This window comes from Orycteropus afer, unplaced genomic scaffold (assembly GCF_000298275.1).
Source record: "Orycteropus afer afer isolate SDZICR_OR568_19922 unplaced genomic scaffold, OryAfe1.0 scaffold00067, whole genome shotgun sequence".
NCBI classification, from domain to species: domain Eukaryota; kingdom Metazoa; phylum Chordata; class Mammalia; order Tubulidentata; family Orycteropodidae; genus Orycteropus; species Orycteropus afer.
In genome coordinates this window covers 3,349,018-3,373,489 of record NW_006921654.1, presented here as the reverse complement: position 1 = coordinate 3,373,489, position 24,472 = coordinate 3,349,018, and the positions used below count along the sequence as shown (strand labels likewise).

The window sequence follows — 24,472 nt, the reverse complement described above, 5'->3', positions numbered from 1 at the left end:
TTGAGTGCTTAATCACTGCACCACCAAGGCTCTTAGATACCATTCCACATGCATTAAAATGAATTAAATTTAGGAGACCGACGATTCCAAGTATTGGTGAGGTTATGTGTGGTATAATGAATTGTTTTTATATGGCCTTCTCACTATGGTTTTGTAACTCCCAAAAAATGATTGGGCAGGACTATGAAAATAAGCCGCTTATGGCCACCAATGGGATTGAACAGCTTGTTATCGATGCAGGTGAGGTGCATGGAACCCAGTGAGGGTTGTTGTTATTGCTGTTATTAGGTGCTTATGTGCTGTTGAATCAGTTCTAACTCACAGACCTGCCAGTTCTACACCATCCTCCTACTCATTCCCAAGTGTGAGGCCATTGTTGCAGCCTCTATGTCAATCTATCTTGTTGAGATCTTCCTCTTTTTCACTGATCCACTACTTCACCAAGCATGGAGTCCTTCTCCAGGGCCTGGTCCCTCCTCCTGATCACATGTGCAAAGTACATGAGAAGAAGTCTTACATCCTTGCTTCTGAGAAGCATTCTGACTATATTTCTTCCAATACAGATTTTTTCATTCTTCTGGTACCAAAACCAAACCAAACTCACTGCTGTGAAGTTGATTTGACTCATAGCACTTTTTGGTGGAGCTAGGCTAGCTGATCCACAGAGAGCTAAGTACCTTCAGGCAAGAGACTTCCTGGTGGAGTAGGGTGCCTCCAGGCACTTAGCAGAGCTAACGATCTTTGTAACGCTTGCCCCATCAGGGCATTGGCCTGGCTGAGGCTCTAGAGAAGAGGCCTGTCTGAGGGGGCCAAGAAGAGTCTGTCCTAAAGGGGATGAGAGGAGCCCTGCATGGCCAAAAGCAGCCTGTCCTCTGGATGCCAAGCATGAGGACCTGGGTCCAAGCAGGGCCCAGTGGCAGAGGCAGGGGTGCAAAGTGCCACTTTGGAAAGGAGTTTGATATTTTCTTCAAAAGTTAAACATGCACTTGCCATATGACTCAGCAATTCCACTCTTACATATCTGCCCAAATGAAAACATATGTCCACACAAAGACTTGTCTGAAAATATGAATAACACCTTTATTCACAATAGCTCCGAAATTAAAATCTTGCCAATGTCCATCAATTGGTGAATGATTAAAAATACAACGTGGTATATCCATACAATGAAATCCACTCAGCAATAAAAGGAAAGAACTACTAGCTGAATTTCAAAATACCATGTAAAGTAAAAGGAACCAGTCACCAATTATTCCACCTATATGACATTCTAGGGAGCTCTGGTGGCATGGTGCCTAAGGCATTTGCCTGCTAACCAGAAGGCTGGCGGTTCAAACCCACCAGCCACTCCTGGAAGGAAGGTTGGGCAATTGACTTCTGTAATGATACCGCCTCGGAAACCCAAGGAGGGGTCGCAATGCCACTCCATGGCAGTGAGTTTATGACATTCTAGAAAAGGCTAAGTATAGCAATTCAGGGTTGTCTGGGGCCAGGAGCTGGAGCAGGTATTGACTACAAAAGAGCATAGGGAACTCTTTGGAGGCACGTCGTTGCTGCTATGTGCTCTCGAGTCCAACCCGATTCATAGCGACCCCTCCTTGGGTTTCCGAGGAGGTATCACTACAGAATTAGGTTGCCCAACCTTCATTCCAAAGAGTGGCTGGTGCGTTTGAACCGCCAGCCTTCTGGTTAGCAGTCAAGTGCCTTAGGCACTATGCTGCCAGAGCTCCTTAATTATTAAGTAGTCTTTTAAAAAGTTCCAGGCACCCATTTTTGGAAAGTATAGTGTACATGTGCAGGACTGAAAAACATAAGGAGGCATGCAGCAGGTACTGAAGGAATGACCGTAGGGAGCAGCGGAAACACTACACCTAGTCAGTGTTCTAGGACAAGAAAGCCCCTTTCTCTCACCAGTTCCCATCAGCCCAGCCTCAAGTTTGTCCCAGTCTACCATCTGGTGGCCAGAGTAGGCAACACGGGACTCTTCCTTCTCACCCAAAGAACCTGGAGGCCTTATGGTTGGGTTTCATACAGTGGACACAGAGAAGAGGGACTTTCCTGATGGGAAAACAGGTGCCTGGAAAAGGCAGGTTGGTCAGAGGCCAGGGCATAGAGGGAGTCCGAGGGCCTCTAGAACAAGAGATACGGCCTCTTAATGACAGAAAAAAAGTTTTGGTTGAACAAAAGGGAGATTGAATACAAGTTGGCACCTTTGTATACTGAGATAAAATGTGACAGATTTTTGTGGGTGAAGTGGGAGGAAGGAAAGTTTAGGGGCAGCAATGAGGTAACTATGAAAACTAGTCACCTGGACGGTCACAGTGAGCAGGGGGATAGTCAGGGGGCTAAGGGATTGGCAAGGGGAATTCTCAAAGTCAAGGGGAGAACTCCCTGGAGGGAGTGGCCCTCAGGAGAATCTGGGGAACAGTGGTCGCTTTTCCTCAATAGGCCTGGGCCTTCTGAGCCCTTAATGCCACATCCAGGAAATATCCTGCAGATGAACAGCTTCACCGTGTGCTACAGTCATGTGTTTGGACCTGCAGTGTCTGCAGAACCACTGAAAATAAAAGCAAACTTCAGAAGACAGGCAACTGAGGAGGACCCTGCCTGGCTCTCCTGGCCACATGTGGCCTGACCACACTCTAGGGGCCCATGAACAAGCCCAGTCCTGCTTCTCACAAAAATGGGGCCGGTCAGTTCTGCCAAAAGTACCTCAGTGGGTGAGTGGGTTGTTTTAAATGTCAGTGATAGAAGACATTTAAAACAGGGGACAACTACATTCTCAGTAGTGGGTGACCTTGGTGATGAGATCTCAGAGCTCCAAGGACCCCTAGCTTTCCCTTTCTACTGGCCATTTACAGGTAGGAGAATCTATGAGGCTTGCTGAGAGATGGATTTGTGGGGAGCTTCTGACACCCTGGTTTGGGCAACTTTTGTTTTGTTTTATTTTGATTTGGGTGAAAGGTTACAGAGCAAATTCATTTTCCATACAGAAATTCATACACATTTTGTTTCATGACATTGACTGCAATTCCCCACAACGAACAGCTCTCTTCCCACTTCCTCCCGGTAGTTACCTCTTCCCTGTGTCCTTCCCTATGTATTCCTGACCCCAAGCTATCTCCCTGTGCAAACACTGCCCTTCTGTTCTCCCAGAATCAATCACTCTAAGGAATGTATCCATCTGATGTAAATGTCTACCCTATATGGCTATCTATTGTTTGGCTGGAAGCCACAGGAGTGAGTTCACTTTCAGACCTGAAGGGTAACGAGGGGCCACCATAGTCTTGGGGATCTCACCAGGCTCTATCAGACCAGTAAACATGGCTTTTTTTTTTTTTTTTTTAATTGTTATGATTTTGAGTTTTGTTCCACATTGTTCTCCCACTCTATCGAGGATCTCCTGCACTGATCCCTTTCAGAGTGGTTGACAGTGGTAGCTGGGCACCACCTAGTTCTAGTTCTAGTTCTAATTCTGGTCTCATGGTCTCATGGCTGAGGATGGCATGGTCTGCTAGTCTGGTTTGGGCAACATTTCCAGAAGGCCCTTTCTCAAGGTATAAAAAGGACTCTAAGTAGAGGAGGGAGAGGGTGAAGGTAAGGAAGGGAGGGTGGAGCCCAAGGCCCAGTGGGGTTTGAGGGAAAAGAGCCAAGGCAGATTTGGCAGCTAACCACATGCAGTAGGCTCTTAATAAATGTTTGTTGAAGAATGGACCGAAGAACGAAAGAATAGCTGTGTGAATGAGAGAATAAATTCCTGGCTCCTTAAGGGGGGTGTGTGGGCCCACCAGGCAGACCACCTGCTCCCAAGCCCACCTTCCACCCCCAGACCCAGGAAGCTACAGCTCCATGTGCTTCTCCTTGGCCTCCATTAGTTCCTGGATCTTCTGGGGCAGGGTCTTTGCCCAGAACTGGAGCCGGTCAGCCTTCAGGGCCTGGCCCACGGTGGGCTGCATATTCAGCTGCAGGTATTGCTCTTCCTGGTCAAATATGGGCCAGTGGGGCAGACCCTCACCATTGGGGTTCCTGTAGACCACCAGGATAATGTAAAGGTCACTGTGAGCCCTGCTGAGGCCAGCCCCAGACACCTTGACTGGCGTCAGTCAGCAAGGTAACCTAGCAGGCTGGGTGGGCTTGAAGAATGAGGAAAGGGTTTCCAAATATAGGAAAGAAACCACCCTCCATCAGAGTATCAGCTCTGTGAGGAGCAGGGCAACCTGGTCTGTTTGTCCGTCCCTTTCAGAGGGAGGCTCTGGCTATAACATGGCATTGTCACCCACCCTCCAGGTTACTGTGGGATGAGACAATTGCCCAGCACCTATAACATCCCTTTCTGTGGGTCTTGGTGCTGGGGAAGGGGTTGTCATGCAATTAGAGATACATGCAGGTTAATGGGGTCATCACAGGCAAGAGGAGCCTTGGGTGGGTACAAGCCCCCATGGAAGCTGAGGTGGGGTACATCATCTCACCCATTTCGAGCAAAGTTGGTCCAGTACTTCATCATTTTCCTGCTCAGCAGCTCTTCCTCCTCAGTGAATTTAACTGCAGAGAGGACAAAGAGCCAGGTCAGGGTCAACTATAGTCTAGCTGCCAGTTCATACACATGGATCACTCTACCACATTCACCATCCCAGGCATAGCTTTCCCCTGGCTCCTTAGGGCTATGTCTGGAAGATCCTACCCTCCCCAGGCCTGGCTCTCTGCCTGTCCCCCACAGCCCTGGGGAGCCAGACTTTGCTCTTGTCCCAACATCCTAAACTTAGCTCAGCTCTGGCTGACCCAACATTGGGCTTATTCCTGGCCTAGAAGGTCCTTTACTTCCTTCTTCCACCGACTTTCTTTCTTCCTTCCTTAAGACACAAATAAGCCTTTGAAATTCCCCTGCTGTACTCCTGCAGAAACCCATCTTGGGGTGGGGAGGGGTGGAGAAAACACAGGTGCTAGGTCCACAGTCTTGGAATCCTATTCTGCTTCAGCCTTTCTAGATGTAAGATCTTTGACAACAGACCTTGTCTTCTCTGTTAGCCTCAGTTTCCTCAACTACACAGTGAGGGCAATCACCCCTTGGGGGCCCAGTCACAGTAGCATCCCACTCTTGGGGAATATGAAGCTTTCAAGAGACCCTAGCCAGGTAGACTTACTGTGGTTGTTCCAGGTGAAGATTCCAAAGATAAAGACAATCTCATCACCATGGTCTGCCTTCACATAGGGTGGTTTGATGTCCTTTAAGAAGCGGGGCCGATGCTGGAACTCATAGAAGTAGACAGGGGCATGGGAACCTGGGGATAGGGTGGGAGGACTGAGATGTGGCAGCCCCTCACTTGGAGCTTACCCATGTCAACCACAGTGATGGGATACCTAAGTTCAAGGCTGGCTGGAATCTGGACAATGGTGTAGGGGAGCCTCAGGCGGGAGCAGGGGCAGTGGGAAAGGCCTGGGTTCAAATCCTGACCTTGGAACTTCCTAACTATGTGGTCTTGGGCAAGTCACTGAACCTCAGTTTCCTCATCTGTAAAATGGGAAGAACGTCCATCTTTTAGACTAGGCCTTCCCTGGGACCCACAGCTCTGAGCTGTCCCCTTTCTAATTGAGCTTTAATTATAGATGTACTCACGATGAAAATTTGCTACTTGGAGGGCAGGAATCACGAAGATGTAGTCCCCCATCATCTCCTGGTACTGAGCTCGGAGGGTCTGGGGGTCCGTAATGTTCCACATGTACTCCTCCATCAACAGGTCACCATACTCAGAAGGCAACTTCTATTCCAGGTAGATCAGGAAGAGTTATGTTAGGCAGGCTGCCAGGGTAGGGAAGCAGCACTGTCAGGGTAGAGGAGATGGGTCCTGGGATGGGACAGGGAATGGGGGGAGGGGACAAGTTCTGGGGTGACCTTATTCACAAACACACATATTTGTTCATGGGGGACACTGCATGGGCAGAATATTTGGGGGGATGCTCCTGCCTCACCATCTGTGCTGACATTTTCTGCAAGGCAGCCTGAATGGTCTCTCTGTCCATTTCTGTCTGGGTTTCAGAGGTGCCCAAGACCTGGGATGGGGGAGAGCCTTGAGTTAGGGGTAGTATAGACCTGGAGCTACTAAGCCCTGAGGCCATCCCACCAGATGGGCTCCTTTGGGACTCGGGTTTACGCTTGGGCCTCACCATGGGAATGACCCAGCCGTACTCATCGTTGTTGACACCAATGATGCTGGGTACAGGTTGAAAGTCATCAGAGGCCAGCAACTCCCGGGGATGCCTGGGGAAGAAGACCCCATCCACCACAGACGGAAACAACTTGAAGGCCTGGGGGAGAGTCAGGGAGAAAGGCTCAATGCTAGAGAAGGCCTGAAACATCTTCTGATGCCTGTAGGTGCTTTCTACTCCATCCTGGCTCCTCCCAGGATGTTCATACCTACCCCAAGAGGTCCTACACCACCTGGCTTAGCACAGCCTGGTCTGGGGTTCCCATCTAAGGCTGTGAGGACATCAAGACATGGAGATGGAGTATCTTCCCCAGGGAGTATGAAGGGCACCCAGGCCTATCTGCCCCACACCCAGCCCATTCATTCAGCCCCCACCTTGCTGATGCCCAGAATCTCCTCCTCATTCTTGCCTCGCAGACAGCTCACTAGTGTCTCTGAGTCCACCTGGCCACAGGCCGACAGGTTGGCCAGCATCTGTAAAGGGACCAGGCAGGGTCTGACTTGGTCTTCAAGGCTGGCAAAAGACCCAAAGCCCCTGTTGGGAATAGGTGCACTCCACATCTCCTAGGGTATTATGTGTGGACTCCTGTGTTTTCAAAATTATTTCAACTTTCCTGATAATCATAGGGCTCAGCCAGACAGCCATCCACCTGCCTGGGTGATTTTGCCTGATGCCCCACCCCCCCAAGCTAGCAGCTCTGTGGACCACAGAACACACACAGTCTCTGCAATGGCAGGGGCCTGTGGATTCTGACACTTGAGCCCCTCAGCAATCCCTGGGTAGGCAGCAGTTCTCAAGGCACCCAAATGGGAGGGGTGTCCTCATTATCCCCATTTAGCAGACAGAATAATGAAGGCTCTGAGTAAGGGGTGACAGCAGGTCTGGGCTTCCCACAAGTGGAGAACTCACTGTGGAGACTACATCAGATGAGCTGGCTATGAAGCCAGGCAGCATGGCCACACCACTCTCCATGATGGCACCGTGGAAGAGTCCTTGGGACATGGGGGACACAACATGTGAGGACACACTTAGGCCACCTGCAGACTCTCCAAAAATGGTGACACGGCCAGGGTTGCCTCCAAACTGGGCAATGTTCTGCTGGACCCAGTGCAGTGCTGCCACTTGGTCCAGGTAGCCCCAGTTGCCAGTTGCATGCTTGTCTCCAGTGCTGAGAAGCGATAGAGACGGGGTTTACAGGACTATTTTAGCTCTGCTCAGCCACATTGCCCACCTCAGCATCAGCCTCACCTGAAGAAACCCAAGATACCCAGACGGTACTGGATAGTGACCACCACCACATTGTTGAAGGCCACCAGGGTGGAGCCATCATACATAGAAGCCATGCCCATCGTGAGCCCGCCGCCATGGATCCACACCATCACCTGGGGAAATTGAGAAATGGGTACTGTGTGGCTCCCACCCAACCCCCCAACTCCACTAGGGCTGCTACCTAGGCCATCACTGCCTTCATTTTGCTCACCTACCCACACAGACAGAACTCCAGTAAGACAAGTGGCATCTTCATGACCTGGGCCAAGTGTGACCCAAGTTCTATCAGGAAGACTAGGCCTCCCATCCTTTGGGACCTGCTCCATGTGTCAACCTGGCTCCATTTCTCCCAGAACCCTCTCTAAAGAGGAATGAAAAGGGGTGTCTTCCTAACCATCCTACTTACACATTCATTAACTGTGGCCTACATTTAACCCATGGCTAGGGTCATAGTGCAGCTCTTGGGCAAATGATGGGTCTCCCCTGGCCACAGATTGGCTACATCCTGCATCCATGCCAAGGCCATAGCCTCTTCAGAAACAGCTGGGCTCTGTGACCCCATACCTGGGGTCAGATGGCCACTCTGGGTAGAAAACATGCTCTTGAGCCTGATGATCAAAGTGATGGCTTCTTGGTAACAGGCCTCTCAACAGGGTCCATGCTGCAGTGGGCCCAGCCTGGTCTTGCCCTTTCTAATCTTTTTGCAGAAGAACTATCTTCCCACCCCCTAGTCAGCCATGCTGGAACTCACAGGCAAGTTAGTGCCCTCATGGGTGTGAGCAGGTGTGTAGACATTGAGGTACAGGCAGTCTTCAGACATATGGGTGAAGGGCAGGGTCATATTCAACACATTCTTAAACATCGCATCCATTGCAGTGAGGTCCTGTAGACACCTGGTGGCCGTGGCAGACAGTCAGTCTTGGCACTGTGCTGTGGTCAGAAACAGGCCTTAGGCCCAGATTTGCTCCCAGCCACCTATCCTCTCTCTGATATTCTGCTTATACATGGTCCTTCTCTGAAGTCCCTTCGCACCAAGTTACAGGTCATAGGTTCTGGGCAAGGTGGGATGGAGCCTGGCCTTCCAGGGAGACTCTAAGGCTGCTGAGGGCCTTGGATACCACTGGACACTCTTGGGGATCTCTGTGAGAACCATTGGTTGCAATGTGTTGACATTCTCCATTGTATCTCTGTACACAGGGGCTAGACCACACACATAAGCTGGGTGAAAGAATGGATGTTAGTTTCTCATAAGAAAGGCAGTAGGACATCCTCCACCCTACATCAAGACACTCAGGGATGTTCATCAGTTCCACAGTTTCCAGTTGTAATGACACACATATATATGCCTCTTGGCCAGTGGTATGTGGCCCCACCAATTGGCACAATTAGAGTGAGGGTCCTCAGGTAGCCACCTCTGCTGCTCTCCTCAGGGGCTCCTTACAAGGTTCAGAGCCAGTTCAAACTATGCAGAGACACCTCCCACTGGTGGCAGAAAATATTTGGCATAACCAGAATCCCAGGGGAGACATGTGTCTGCTCATCTCTTTGCCACTTGGAATGTCCTCCAAGTACTAGGCCCTGAGCCAGGAGCCTAGATACATGGCTCTGATCATTCTTCTAGCACCTGGGGCTAAAGCTCTCCAGGTGCCAGGCTCTGAGGCAAGAGCCTGGCCCAGTGACTCCACCCTCTGCAAGCTTTTCAGGGGTGGGAACTCACCAAACAGATTGCAGGGATTTAGATAAGATGACTACTGAAGCCCAGTCCAGATTTCAGAGTACCTCCCACCCTGCAGCTTAGAGTTCCCTGGACCCCTAGGGGAGCACTTACATGGCTGGATACGAAGTCCCATCCCGCACACCACTCCATGGCTCAGGGGGCTGAGGGGGTGCAAACCGCAGTGGCCCCAGGGGTGGCTTGGCAAAGGGAATTCCCAGGAAAGTGTGGACCCCCACTTCGGCACCCTTCACATGGATGAGGCTCCCCTGCACCTGCCCTGTGTGTGTGGTCCGGATGGGGCTGGCAGAGTCCTGTCCTGTGGGTAGAGAGATAGACATTAGGGTGGGGTCTGCCCAATCAGCTGCCCTGCAAGACCATTGAAATTGCTGGCTCCTTTCTTTCTGCAGCTCAGCTCATGGGATACTCATCTACAAACACACGCTTTACAAACTTCCTATATGAGCCTGGATCCTTTCTAACCCACCTGCTTTCACTGGGCCTGGCCCATTATACTTTCCCACCAGGGTGAGGCTCCTTGGGGCTTGGCACCATGACTCTGCCTGGAGCTTCAAACAAATGGTCATATGCATTTGATGGAGTGAGAGTGTCCTTTCAAAACTGGGAACTGGACAGACATGGTTCCTGTCCTCAAGGATCTCATGCTCTGTGCAGTAGGAAATAACATAAAGAAGACATCGTACAAACAAAGAGTGATGTTGGTGAGGAGCACTACAGAAAAGAAGGGCAGCTAGAACCAGAGGTAAAAAGTGGCAGTCTGCCTTCTTGTGGGGCTCAGTCAGGGATGAAGTGACTGAAAGTTACCTAACAGAAAAGAGCCAATATTCTTAATAGATAAAGATTTTCTACAAATTAGTAAGAAATATGCCAGCCATTCACTGGGGGGGGGGCAGGGAAAGAATATGTCTAGTAATATAAGACTGTAAGACTGTCTGGGTGCATAGTAGAGCTGACAAGGGACAAAGTTGTGGTGACTGTTTGGCCATAGCCAGCTGCCCTGAGGGAGCAAGTAGTTGGACCTGTGGGCTCAGGACCATGGCTGCAGGGGACATCAAGTTCAACTGGCACAACATAATACACAAAAACACTGTTCTATATCCTACTTTGGTGAGTAGCGACTGGGGTCTTAAAAGCTTGCAAGCAGCCATCTAGATGCAACAATGGGTCTCTCCTAGTCCAGAGCAAAGAAGAATGAAGAAAATTAAAGATGCATGGATACAATTAGTCCAAGGGACTACTAGACCATGTGATCCCCAGCCTATATGACCATGGGACCAGAAGAACTACATGGTGTCCAGCTATCACTGTCAACCACTCTGAAAGGGATCAGTGCAGGAGATCCTGGATAGAGAGGGAGAACAGTGTGGAACAAAACTCAAAAAAAAAAAAAAGACCAGGTTTGCTGATCTGATAGAGCCTGGTGATACCCCTGAGACTATGGCTCCTAGTTACCCTTCAGGTCTGGAACTTAACTCCTGTGGCTTCCAGACAAACAACAAATAGGCATATGGGATGAACATTTACATCAGGTAGATACATTCCTTAGAGTGATCAATTCTGGGAGAACAGAAGGGAAGCTCTGGGAGACAGCTTGGGGGTGAGGAATGCATAGAAAAGAAGGACACAGGAAAGAGGTAACTATAGGGAGGAAGTGGAAAGAGAGCCATTACATTGTGGGGAATTGCAGTCAATGTCATGAAATAAAATGTGTATGATTTTCCATGTGGAAAATGAATTTGCTCTATAAACTTTAACCCAAATCATAATAAAGTTAAAAAAAAAAAAAAAAAAGAGTATGTCCAGTCAGAATAAGCAATACAAATAATGGTTCCCAAGCAAATGAAAAGATGTTCACATCACTCATGCTAAGAGAAATGCACACTGAGATCTGACCATGATGTCAATGACCTATTTTGTCACAAGAAGCAAGATAACTAGACACAGCACCACACACAAAGTAGTGTTGTCAAAACAAAATAAAACATATAGTCTGATTCTGATCAAGCCTCGAGAAGACAAATACAAGTTTACAGGGAACACAGGAGGCAGAATGCTAAAAGACAACACAAGGATGCAATCAGCAAAAAAAACCAACCTGTGGGACCCTCCAAAGAGCAAATAACTTGGTTTCTTCAAGACAACAACAACTACAAAGTCACAAGGAAAATAAAATAGAGGCAGAGGGGGAGTTGTGGTTGAAAGACTCAAGAAATACAGGAAAGAAAAAAAAAAAAAACCATAATAACAAGTGTTGGTGAGGATGTGGAGAAACTGGAACTCTCATGCATTGCTGATGGGAATATAAAATGGTACATTCGCTTTGGAAAACGGTCTGCTTTTTAAAAACACTCTGTAAACACCATTTCTGAGACATATGAGAAATGAGAACACTTGCATAGATACTTGCTTAGATGAAGAAATTATGATTTCCTATCAGAAGAAAACTTCTAGAGCTAGGAGAGGAATTTAGCAAAGTCACAGGGTACAAGCTCAAAAAACAAAAATCAGTTAGGTTTCTATATACCAGCAATGAGAAATCTGAAAGAGAAATTAGGGAAATAATTCTGTTTACAATAGCATCTGTTGTTGTTGTTGTTGTTATTTGCCATCAAGTCAGCCCCGACTCATAGCGACCCCTCCTTGGGTTTCCGAGGCAGTATCACTATGGAAGTAGGAATGCCCAACCTTCCTTCCGAGGAGTGGCTGGTGGGTTTGAACCGCCAGCCTTCTGGTTAGCAGTCAAGTGCCTTAGGCACTATGCTACAATAGCATCTAAGAGAATAAAATACATACTGTGGTGCAGTGAATTACTTAATATGGCCCTTCTAGCCATAGACTTTAACTGCCACCAAATGACTGGGTAAAACCAAAAAAATCAAACCCACTGCCATCAAGTCAATTTGACTCTTAGTGACCCTATAGGACAGAATAGAACTACCCTAAGTGGTTTCCAGGGCTATAAATCTTCTTCTTATTATTATTATTTTTTACAAAGAAACTACTTTTATTTGTGTATCAAAGACTCTAAGAAATGATGATGTAACGAGGTTAACAGTTCATAGGACTGAAATGCTACAGATCACTTTCATTCAGCCTCCCTCTCATGTTTAGAGGGCATATCAGAGGACATCTCTGGTGTGGTCCTGACCATACCAGATGTGTCCAGGTGACTCAATTAGAGTTCCCTTCCATCAGTCCTCATTACCTCTCAAGGCTATAAGTCTGTAAGGAAACAAGACTGCCACATCTTTCTCCTGCAGAGCAGCTGGTGGATCCACGCATCCACCATTCAGTTAGCAGCTTCGCACTTTAACCACTACACCCCGAGTGCTCTAATGACCAGGGGGTTGTTGCTGTTAGGTGTCATTGAGTCGTATCTGACTCTATGCACAACGGAACAAAACACTGCCCATTTCTGGGCAGTTGTTGCAGCCACTGTCAATCCATCTCGTTAAAGGTCTTCATCTTTTTTGCTCACACTCTACTTTACCAAGCAAGATATCCTTATCCAAGGACCAGTCCCTCCTGATAATATGACCAAAGTACAAGAGAAATCATAATATAGTCGTTTGATTTGTTAGTTTTGATTGAGGTTATAAAAGGGAGGGTTAAAGAGGGAGGAAAAGCTTTCAACGGATGCAAAGGCTTAGATACGTTTAGGTGGGCTACAGAAATTTACAATCGTTGGCACAGGATACTTGCAATGCACACTTTTCAGAACAAGTTTGTAAGGCCACAGTAAGGAGAAGAGGAAGCACAAAAGTGAGGTAAAAGAGAAGTTTTTATTCTGAGTTCCCGGGCGAGGTTTACGGGTCCCCGAGAGGGGCCGGGGCGAGGTTCACAGGTCCCTAAGAGGGGCCCGAGAAGTCGCACCGCCTGGCTGGGGAGGGTAGGGTTTATAGTCTTGTGGAGGACCTAAGTGGGGACACTAAGGAAATGGTGGGGTCCAATTAGCTGTTAGCAGGGGTCTGTACTTAATTAGCATGAGGGGGCTTCACAAGAGGAAGTTTGTCACTGCATGGGACTTTCCAGTCTGGGCGGGTTCTGTCACTTCGGTTGTCTTATTAGGCTGTCTCATCAGGGCTTGACACCCGCAGGAAGCTGCTAACTGAAATGTTGGTGGCTTGGGTTTGCTTTGGCCTAACAAAGTTATAAGAATGTCTGTTGTTGTTGTTGTTATGTGCCGTCGAGTCGGCCCCGACTCATAGCGACCCCTCCTTGGGTTTCCGAGGCAGTATCACTACGGAAGTAGGATTGCCCAACCTTCCTTCCGAGGCCTGGCTGGTGGGTTTGAACCACCAGCCTTCTGGTTAGCATTCAAGTGCTTTAGCCACTATGCTACCAGAGCTCCTACCAGAATGTCTAGGTTGATGTAAAACATTCTTTGGGGCCTGGGCTGGTAATAAGAATTAACACTCAGGGTCTCTCCTTAGAAACTGCTAGCATAAGTGAAACTTTCTTGGTTCCCTGGGAAACTTAGACAGCAAGTTGACTCCCTAAGATTTTGTCTTGAGACTGTTTGGTGTAGTGCCTAAGGCATTTGACTGCTAACCAGAAAGCTGTGGTTCAAACCTACATAGCCAGCCACTCCTCGGAAGGAAGCTTGGGCAATCTACTTCGGTAGAGACACCACCTGGGAAACCCAAGGAGGGGCCGCTCTGAGTCGGGACCTAATCAACGACAGTATCATGAAAGGAATATTTTTAAAGGGCATTTTACACCAATGTATCTCTGTCAAAACTCTCCTGCCTGGGGTATATTCCCTCTACAACTTGGCTTGACTGCAGAGAAAACATTCCCTTAGTTACTTAGGTTGTTTAACCAGATGAGGAAGGAGCTCTGATAGCACTGTGGTTAAGGCACTGGGCTGCTAACCAAGGGTCAGCAGTTCAAACCCACTAGCTACTCCGTGGGAGAAAGATGGGGCAGTCTGCTTCTGTAAAGATTTATAGCCTTGCAAATTCTATTGGAGTCACTCTGAGCTAGAATCAACTTGACGGCAGTGGGTGGGTTTCTAACCAGATCAAGAGCCCACAGATAGGCATCTGTGAAAAGTCTGATCTAATTTTGCTGAAAAGAAACATAAACATGGGTTTAATTCAGCCATTTCACTTTTGATCAAAGCTTTTGAAAAATCTCTTTTGTAGAATAAATCTGTCTCAGAAGAAGTATAGCCAGAGTGCTCCTTGGAAGTGAGGATGATAAGCCTTCCTCTCTTGTACTTTCAACAGGTTATCAGGAGGGACCAGACCCCACTCTTACTCATACTCTATGCCGAGCAAATAATCCGAGAAGCTGGACTATATGAAGAAGAACGTGGCATCAAGATTGGAGGAAGAATCATTAACAACCTGCGATATGCTGACAACACAGCTTTGCTGAAAGTGAGGATGACTTGAAGCACTTACTGATGAAGATTGAAGACTACAGTCTGCAGTATGGACTACATCTCAATATAAAGAAAACACAAGTCCTCACAACTGGACCTATAAAGCAGCATCATGATAAATGGAGAAAACATTGAAGTTGTCAAAGACTTCACATTGCTTAGTTCTACAATCAATGCCAATTGGAGCAGCAGTCAGGACAACAGATGATGTATAGCACTGGGCAAGTTGGCTGCAAGCGACCTCTTTCAAGTACTGAAGAGCAAAGATATTTCCTTGAAGACTAAGGTGCGCCTGACACAAGCCATGATATTTTCAATTACCTCGTATGCATGTGAGAGCAGACAATGAATAAGGAAGACCGAAGAAGAGTTGATGCTTTTGAGTTGTGGTGCTGGCGAAGAATGCTGAAAGTACCATGGACTGCTAAAAGAACTAACAGGTCTGTCCTGGAGGAAGTACAGCCGGAATGCTCCTTGGAAGCTAGAATGACCAGACTTTGTCTCACCTACTGTGGCCATGTTGTCAGAAGGGACCATTCCCTGGAGAAGGATGTCATGCTTAGTAAGGTGGAGGGTCAACAAAAGAGGGTAAGACCCTCAACGAGATGGATTGACACAGTGGCTGTGACGATGGGCTCAAGTATAGCAAGGATCATGGAGCTGGCACGGGACCTGGTGGTGTTTCGTTCTGCTGTGCATAGAGTCACTGTGAGTCGTATACGACTCAATGGCACTTAACAACAACAGCAGCAACATCAGGAGAGACCAGACCCTGAAGGATGTCATGCTTGGTAAAGTAGGTCAGTGAAAAAGAAAGCTCCTCAGTGAGATGGATCGACACAGAGGCTGCAACAATGGGCTCAGACATGGCAACAATTGTAAGGATGGTGCAACATTTCATTCTGTTGTACATAGGGTTACTGTGAGCTGGAACTGAAGGTATCTAAAAACAACCTTTCACCTCTCAGATAACAAGTCTAATAAACAAAATTGATAACAGGTTTAATGCTTACTGTGCGGATAAAGGAGCTCTGGTGGCATAGTGCCTAAGGCAACTGACTGCTAACCAGAGGGCTGGCGGTTCACACCCACCAGCCACTCCTCAGAAGGAAGACTGGGCAATCTACTTCCATAGAGATACTGCCTTGGAAACCCAAGGAGGAGTCCCTATGAGTTGAACCTGACTCGACCAGTAAGTTGGTTTGGTTTTGGGTGTGGATGAGGCCAGAGGAAGTAGCTCTCAGGCTCTACAAGAGCAATTTAACAACTCTTTCCATATGGAAAGGCCCACCCCTCACCCTGCAACATGCTATCTATACACAACTCCTTGCCAGATGGGATGGGATGTCTGTCCATGTAATTCACTGTGGCCACTTCATCCTTGGAGAGAAGCCCTTGCACTGAACAGTTAGAAAGCTTTACCGTTGGGGGTGTCAGGAGGTCTTCCCTCTGGGGCAGAAGTAGAAGAAAAGTCTCAGGCTGGGAAAAAGGGGAGTTTGAGACCATTTAAGGAGACTTGGGGATGGAGTGGTTAAACCACTCATCCACCAACCAAAAGGACAGCGGTTGGAACTCTCAAGTTGTTTCACCCAGGAAAGATATGGGAATCTGTTTCCGTAAAGGCTTACAGCCTTGGAAACCCTACAGGGCAGTTCTCCTCTGTCCTATGGGGTCATGAGGAATCAGAATCCTCTCAACAGCAGGGGCTTGCGACCATTAGGTGAAAATTAAGGGCGCAGGCACACATTCCTTCTTAAGTCCTGGGCTGTGCGTGGGGACCCCTGGACAGATTCTGGAGTTGGATGACAAGATCACATGTGTGAGCCGGTGGAGAAGCCGCAGTCACCTTTGGCCCAGGGCGAAGAGTCGGGAGGTCAGGTTCTGGAATGAGCGGAGCAGGCACAGACGACATTGTCTCTGCCCTGGAGGCCAACCATGTCCTGTCCCCAGGCTGGTGTGTGGGGTAGGAAAAGGGGCACAGCAGGCAGCCTTCCCAACCGGTTCCAGGAACCCTCGGGGGTCTTCTAGGTACCCTATTCCTGATGTTGAATTAGAACCAGTAACCTTCCTGATAACCAAAAGGGTGGCGGTTCTAATGTACTCTCCCAGGGAGACAGACGTGGCGATCTGCTCCTGTAAAGATTACACCCAAGAAAACTCTACGGGGCAGTCCTAATGTGTCACAGGGGGGCGCTGTAAGTCGAAACAACTCGATGGCACCCAACAACAACCTTGGCTGGGACTCCTGGGGAGAGGGACTCAGTGGGTCCCAGGGCGCCCCTCTGGACAAGGGCGCGACAGACTCAGCCCGAACAACCCCGGTGAGAGGTAGTATTAGTTATTCTTGTTACCCTCCGGTAGAGCCGGATGCAGCTACGAGCAGGAGGGAAATGTCCCAAAGTCCCTCTGGACCGAGACTGCCGACCCACCCGGGAGTGCTCCAGACTAGGCTGGCTCCCAGCAGCTTGTGTGGCCTCGGGCAACCCTACCGGGGCGGTGGTTATTTCCACCGCCTCCGACCTCCCCGGTCGACTGCTCTCCCGCAGACCCAGGTTGCGCCTCTGCAGAATGTGGTGGCCCCAGCCCGGCCCCGTCCTCGCCCCGCGTAGTCTCACCCCTGGCCGGAACGAAGAGCAGCAGAAGCCCACAGAGCACGGTGCTCAGCCACGCACTCGGCCACATGGTTGCCGGCGAGTTCTTCTTTCCGCTGCCCGCGGGCCAAATGATTTCAACGCGAGGCTGCCGGGGACCTGACCCGTGCGCCCTACCGTTCCGGAGTTTGGACTGGGCTGGGAGGAGGCGGGGCGCCCTGGGCCGGGCCCTGGGGAAAGGTGGGGCTGGCAGGAAAGCGACGCTGAGCCGGTCCAGGCCTGCAGGGAGTTAGGGCAGGCAGGCGTGAGCCCCGGTACCAGGAATCCTCTCCCTATGAAGGTGTTGGGAGTGGGGATGGGGTCGAGCGACAAGGGAGAAATTAGTTGTGATTGAAGAACCCAGGACGGCTTCTTTGAGGAGGTGCACAATCAAGATTTCCGTAGACGCCTTAAAAAGCTGGAATTAGAAATACCATTTGACCCAGCGATCCCATTGCTAGGTATATATCCTAAAGAAGTGAGAGCCAGGACAAGAACAGATATATGCACACCCATGTTCATCACAGTACTATTTACAATAGCAAAAAGATGGAAACAACCTAGGTGCCCATCCACAAAGAATGGATAACCAAACTATGGTACATACACACAGTGGAATACTATGCAACACTAAAGATTAAAGTACAATGTGCAAAACACTGCATAACATGGATGAACGTGGAGGACATTTTGCTGAGTGAAATAAGTCAATCATAGGAAGGGCAAATACAGTATTAGTGCATTATTGTAAAAAGTCAAGGAAAGGTTTATATAGGGAAGGAAACTTTGTTGGTTAACAGGGGTGGGAGGGGAGGGAAGGAAATACTGCAAAAAAAAAAAACCGCATTGACCCATGGGCGGGTGAAAAAAAAAAAAAATTTCCACAGATGGAGAAATGGAAATGGAAACAACCTTCCTTCGGGGTGAAGGCAAGGGCAAGAGCAGAGGCAGGGAGTTGTGGCTGCCCTTTATCCAGAAAGCTCCTCCTTGGCGCCTCAAGGACTCATACCTTTGTGGGTGCCCTCTTTACAGGCTCTCATCCCCTAACTTTCCCGTCTGAGGGTCTCCGCGGGTCCGCCTCCCTACTCACTCATGGCCCCACTTTTCAAAAGTTCATGTAACTGTGGTACTTCTTATCTTAAGGAGTCCTCATTTGCTCATTTGACGAACATTTATCAAGCGCCGGTGGTCTGCCCCCTGGGGATCCGGCTGGGCACTACTCGGCTCTCAGTGCAGCGAGGGAGACAGGCGCATCACCGGGAGATTCCGGAATACCGTGAACCGTGCCAGGATAGAGGCAATCCTGACCGCAGAAGTGCCCTCCAGCCTAAGGGGCAGCAAAGACTTCCCAGGGGAGGTGCTGTCTGAAAATATGCCTTGCTTAACCTCAGACCAGCCTTTAGTGCCCCCTGAGAACCACCTTTGGTCTCGGCGTTCTAGGCTACAAAGGGCTGGCACAGCCTAGCGCCGCCAAGGCCCTTCACCGCGCCACTGCTCCAACGATCTACATCTTCTCCAGTCCTCGCAGTCCGCACGCGAGGCCCCAGGCCCTCCCAAACCCTGAAGAGCCGCTTGTCCCTCCCGTGACCCCGTCGTCACACCACGCCCCTTCCCGGCTCGCCGGAAGTACGCCGGACCGAGCGGAAGTGCTTGCGCACTGTGGCTGGTGGCGATTTCGCGATGGTAGGAGGCGGCGGCGGCAGCGGGGTAGGGGGCGGTCTCCTGGAGAACGCTAACCCGCTCATCTACGAGCGCTCTGGGGAGCGGCCTGTGACCGCGGGCGAGGAGGATGAGCAGGTTCCCGACAGCATCGACGCGCGCGAGATCTTCGATATCCACCGCTGATGGACGAGGGTGGGCTCGTGGGGACCTGAGAGGGAGGGCGAGATGTCCAATGGCCGGAGGAGCAGTACCAGGGCAGGGTATTCCTTGCAGAGGGCCCTGAGTGGGCAGAGACACAGAGGTCCTTTTCCTTCACTTGCCACATCTGATTCGTTCTATCAACGACCCAGAGCATCCGCTGACGCTGGAGGAATTGAACGTAGTAGAGCAAGTACGGGTTCAGGTGAGTCCCATACAGACAGAGTCCAAGAGGAGCGACTTGTTTGAGGATCGTCAGAAAGGCTCAGCTGACACTGGGTCAGGGCATCTGTGGGAGGAGTGTTTGTTGTGCCCATTTTATGGACGAGAACATCAAGGCCTATAAAAGATGAGACGACTTGCCAAAACAACCAACTAAGAAGAGTTCTGGCTGGGGGAGCGTTGACCCTTTACATCTCCCCCACCAGGTGAGCGACCCAGAGAGCACAGTGGCAGTGGCCTTCACGCCCACCATTCCGCACTGCAGCATGGCCACCCTTATTGGTCTGTCCATCAAGGTTAAGCTTCTTCGATCCCTTCCCCAACGTTTCAAGGTCAGCGTTTCACCCTCCTCCCCATGGGTGGGGCAAGCATGACAGTCTCCTGGTGAGGAGGGAGAACATGAAGATGGAGAGGTCATCAGTGGGGCCTGGAAACTCACTGCCCTTGAGTTGTTCCTGACTCATAGTGATCTCTTCTTGGGTTTCTGAGGAGGTATCTCCAGGGAAGTAGATTGCCCGGTGTTCATTCCAAGGAGTGGCTGGTGGGTTTGAACCACCAGCTTTCTGGTTAGCAGTCAAATGCCTTAGGTACTACGGCACCAGAGCTTTTGGGGATCCCACCTAGAAGAGATGATGGAATAGAACGAGTAAAAGCCTGAGCTGGAAAGTGCAGAGGGAGCTCTAGTGGTGTAGTGCCTCAGGCATTTGACTGCTAACCAAAAGGCTGGCTGTTCAAGGCCACCAGCCACTCCTCAGAAGGAAAGTTGGGCAATCTACTTACGTAGAGATACCACCTTGGAAACCCAAAGAGGGGTCGCTATGAGTCACAAAATGACTTGATGGCAGTGAGTTTTGTTTTGTTTTTTTTTTGATGGAAAGTGCAGAAAAGTAGTGACTGTGGCAAGACAAGCAGTGGAGAGCTGTACCTGGGGCCCTGGTGAGCAATTAAGTCAATAGTGACTGATTCTTTGGGTTGGAGCCCTGGTGGCACAGTGGTTAAAGCCCTTGGCTGTTAAGCAAAAGGTCAGAGGTTCAAATCCATGAGCTGCTTTGCAGGGAGAAAAATGTGATAGTGTCCATCACAGCCTTGGAAACCCTGTGGGACAGTTTTACTCTGTCCTCTAGGGTCACTGAGTCAGAATCCACCCAACAGCAGTGGGTTTGGTTTTTTAGTTTGATTCTAGGGGTAGAAATGAGGGACTGTGGGTACATTTGGGGTGTAGTGGAAGGACCAGAGTCCAGAGATGTGATTAGGAGGAAGGATGAGCTAGAGGTGATGACAGAGGGTGGGGAAATGGGGAGGAGCAAGGGGATGGGCATAGGTGGTGCTCAGGCCCTTGCTATCTCTCTCTCAGATGGACGTGCACATTACACCAGGGACTCATGCCTCGGAGCATGCAGGTGAGTGTGGGCTGCTAGTCAAGGTGTTGGCCCGGGGTTCTAAGCTCTCTGACGCTTCCCCTTTGCCATCATGCTTTGTGAGGCAAAATCAGGGGAAGCCTGGGTGGGTGAAATCACCAGACTTCAGTGGAGATGGCAGCTCAGACTGAAGCTGGCCTGACTTGAATCTCCTGTGCTACCACGTCCTGCCTCCCTCTCCTGTACATCACAGGACCAGGGTGTGTCAGCCTTCAGCAATACACAAGGCAGGCATGAACCGCCAGGTGGGAAGGGCCCCCAGAAGGCAGGATAGATTGCGCACAGGTGACCAGGGTGGCCTTATTGAGGTTTGGGGTCCTGGGAAGGAAGTGACAGGAAGGCCTTGTTAGTGTCGGCATAACCTATACTAAGGCTTAGAGGTGTGGCTGGCTGGCAGCCTAGCCAGAGTCTGGCTTTGACCTCGTCTTCCTCACTCTCTCCTTCCCACCCAGTGAATAAGCAGCTTGCAGACAAGGAGCGGGTAGCAGCAGCCCTAGAGAACACCCACCTGCTGGAGGTTGTGAACCAGTGTCTTTCAGCCCGTTCCTGATCCTGACTTTTGGCCTGTAGCCCACATACCCAGTTCTACACAAGTCTCATGGCCTTGTTTTCTTGAATCACCGATAATAAGAAACTAACATTTTTCATTTTGTAATAAAGCCTTATTTATATTCATTTCCAAGCATGCCTTAGAGTTGTTCATCTTGATGGGGTCGCTTGGGATGGTGATAGTGAGTGGCTGTAAAAGGTGGGTTGATGAAGTGCAGGTATAGTTTGTTTTTTAGGATTTCTTCCAATGTTTTGATTAGGAAAAGTTACACAAAATAACTGAAAGAGGAGTGTAGGGCATACATGTGTGTAACTACCACCTAGATTCGTTGGTGGTTAGCATGTTGCACCACGTGCTTTATTTGTGTGTATGTGTGTGAGTGTAAATGTGTATGGGAGTAAGCTGCACAGGCATGACCCTTCACTTCTGAGTACTCCATCCTGTGTCAATGAAGAGTAAGCCTGTTACTGGCCCAAAGATCAGCAATTCCCCAACACCATCTAATACCCAGTCTGTATATGAATATCCCCAAAATGTCATTCCTAGTTGTTTTTCCTTCTTTAAATCAGGCTCCAATCAAGGTCATGTGTTTCATTTGCTTGTTATGTCTCTAACTTCTGGAACAGACTGCCCCCACTCCACCGTTTTTTGTCTTTCTTGGCACTGATTTTTTTTTTTTTTTTTTAAAGTTCTGGCCAGTTATCCTGGAGAAGTCCTATAACTTGATTTGTTTCTTTGTCCCCTGTAAACTGGAAGTTGCTCTAAAGGCCTGATTGAGTTCAGGTTTGAATGTTGTTTCTTTTTTTCTTAATGGGAAACCTGTCCAAGGTTGTATGTATCCTTTAGCATCTACCAGTAGGTGTGTGTTGCTACCTGTTGGTGATGCTCAGTCTAGTCCCCAGATCAAGGCAGTGACATCAGATTTCTCCATTGGATGACATATGAGGCACCCTCTCCATCAGTCTCCCCAGAGATGTGTGTCACCCCAGGTCAGCACCATGAGGTGATGTACTCACTTGGGCCTGCCTCCCCCTGGCACAGTTGGTCACTAGAAGAAACCATGGGACTCAGACCTTGGCTCAGCCCAACCTGATGGCCCTGAGTCCCTGCCTCCTTTTCTTTCTCTGGGGATAGGTGGGGGATATTCAGAAGCCTTGCCCTCTGTTATGAAATAAAACAAAAAAATAAGTGTGAAGATGTGGAGAAATTGGAACCCTTGTGCATTGCTGGTGGCAATGTAAAATGATACAGTTGCTGTGGAAGGGTTTGGTTGTCCCTCAGAGGTGATCAGAAATTACCACATGACACAGCAATTCCGTTCCTAGGTATAAAAAGACTTGAAAGTAAGGACTTAAACAGATACGTGTTGTTCTGGTTACCTAGTGCCACTCTGACAGGAAACGTACCACAAATGGAATGACCTTAACAAACAGTTTATTCTCTTACAGTATGGAGGCTTTAAGTCCAAGTTCAAAATGCCAGGCTCTAGGGCCTGGGTGAAAGCCCCTCAGTCTTGGGCTTCAGCTCTACCTCCAGCTCCAGGCCCACTGAAGCTAGAGGCTTTTCTTCACTCAGACAGCTGCTGGCTGTTGAGGCTGAGAAGCCCCAAGGTTGACAAGTAAAAAGGCACAGTCCCAATGTTACCAAACCACATGGCAGGCCATTAACTTAAGTCCATTGTAAGTCCCAAGGTTGGCAGAGCATAGCAGGCTGCTGAGCAACAACACAGCTACATGCAGACTCCAAGCGTGCCATAGGCTAGAGACCATTCCCAAAGCTGCTGCTTATATATGGGAAGCAGACCACACACCCAAAGGCAGCTACTCAGCTGTTCACAGTAGATTCCATCATGGAGTTAATTACCAGTCTCATCATGGGGAATACTATATCCAGCTGCCCAGCCACTCAACCAGACCTAGCCAAGTTGACACAAAAACAACCACCACACATGTACATCAGTGTTCCTTGCTTTGTTCACAATAGCCAAAAGGTAGAAACAACTGAAGTGTATGTCAACAAATGAATGGAAAAACAATATGTCTATACAATGAGAATAATATTTAGCCATAAAGAGGAATGAAGTTCTAATAACATGCTACAATGTGGATTAACCTTGAAATCATTATGCTGAGTTCAATAAGTCAGACACAAAAGAATAAATACTGTATAATCCCACTCATATGAAATCTCTCAAATAGGCAAATATTTAGAGATAAAGTTGATTAGTGGTTACCAGGGGCTGAGGGGATTGGGGAATGGTGACTTACTCTGTTTGGAATGATGAAAAACTTGGAAATGGTTAGTGGTGATGGTTGCACAGTGGTTAATGTGCTTGACTACTAACTGAAAGTGAGGTTCAGGTTACCCAGAGGCTCCTTGGAAGAAAGCCCTGGCAATTTGCTTCTGAGAACAGCCATTGAAAACCCAGTGGAGTACAGTTCTATTTTGACACACATGGGGTTGCCATGAATCCGAATCGACTTGATCGCAACTGGCAACTCGTAAGTAAGATGGTTGTACAATAAGTGAATGTAATTAGACATTGAATTTTACAGAAAAAATGGTTGAAATGGCAGTGTGTGTGTGTGTGTGTGTGTGATTTGATTGAAAGTTTACAGAGCAAATTGGTTTTTCATTCAATGGTTCATACACATTTTGTAACAGTTGCAATACCACAACAATACCACAATGTAACAGCACTCTCCCTACTTCCTCCTTATGCTTATTTCCCTTCATCCTTCTTTCCCATTCCTTTCTGTGGTGTGAGCTTTATCTCTGGGCAGATGCTGCCCTTTGGTCTCCTATGGTTGATTGCTGTAAGGAGTTATTATTCACTGGTATTATTCACCTTACAGGCCTAAGTTTACAGGGCAAATTGGGTTTCCATTCAATGGTTCATACACTTTTGTGTGTGTGTGTGTGATTTGGGTGAAAATTTATAGAGCAAATTCACTTTCCATACAGCATTTCACATACACTTTGTCTCATGACATTGACTACAATGTACCCCAATGTAACAGCTCCCCTCCCACTTCCTCCCGTTAGTTACCTCTTCCCTGTGTCCATCCCTCCATGCACTCCTGCCCCCTGAGCTGTCTTCCTGTGCATAAACAGCCCTTCTTTCTCCCATGATTGTTCTCTCCAAGAAGTGTATCTACCTCAGGTAAATGTTCAACTCATATGCCTGTCTTTTAT

At 48.7% G+C, this 24,472-nt stretch overlaps 2 protein-coding genes across 2 annotated transcripts; one reads left to right on the top strand and one right to left on the bottom strand.

Annotated features, from left to right (window-relative positions):
- Positions 1–3,839: 3,839 nt before the first annotated feature.
- LOC103196617 (cocaine esterase) lies at positions 3,840–18,267 on the bottom strand. The gene is made up of 13 exons (XM_007940385.1): positions 18,237–18,267; positions 17,213–17,467; positions 9,302–9,506; positions 8,225–8,366; positions 7,453–7,586; positions 7,114–7,372; positions 6,579–6,677; positions 6,163–6,303; positions 5,968–6,048; positions 5,615–5,759; positions 5,142–5,279; positions 4,470–4,542; positions 3,840–4,026 (listed from the first exon to the last, which is right to left on the bottom strand). Exons 1-13 carry the CDS (start codon positions 18,265–18,267, stop codon positions 3,840–3,842), a joined length of 1,890 nt encoding a protein of 629 aa, XP_007938576.1.
- Positions 18,268–18,883: 616 nt separating this feature from the next.
- CIAO2B (cytosolic iron-sulfur assembly component 2B) lies at positions 18,884–21,277 on the top strand. The gene is made up of 5 exons (XM_007940232.2): positions 18,884–19,058; positions 19,213–19,292; positions 19,516–19,641; positions 20,664–20,709; positions 21,180–21,277. Exons 1-5 carry the CDS (start codon positions 18,908–18,910, stop codon positions 21,275–21,277), a joined length of 501 nt encoding a protein of 166 aa, XP_007938423.1. The 5' UTR covers positions 18,884–18,907.
- The last annotated feature ends 3,195 nt before the right edge of the window (positions 21,278–24,472 follow it).

Coding starts and splice junctions, on each gene's coding strand:
- CIAO2B (XM_007940232.2), top strand. CDS start 18,908: ATGGTAGGAGGCGGCGGCGGCAGCGGGGTAGGGGGCGGTCTCCTGGAG. Junction 19,293..19,515: donor TAGAGCAAGTACGGGTTCAG/GTGAGTCCCATA, acceptor CTCCCCCACCAG/GTGAGCGACCCAGAGAGCAC. Junction 19,642..20,663: donor CCCTTCCCCAACGTTTCAAG/GTCAGCGTTTCA, acceptor TCTCTCTCTCAG/ATGGACGTGCACATTACACC.
- LOC103196617 (XM_007940385.1), bottom strand. CDS start 18,267: ATGAGAGCCTGTAAAGAGGGCACCCACAAAG. Junction 4,543..5,141: donor CTTCACCTGGAACAACCACA/GTAAGTCTACCT, acceptor TCCTCTCTGCAG/TTAAATTCACTGAGGAGGAA. Junction 4,027..4,469: donor ACCAACTTTGCTCGAAATGG/GTGAGATGATGT, acceptor GGTGGTCTACAG/GAACCCCAATGGTGAGGGTC.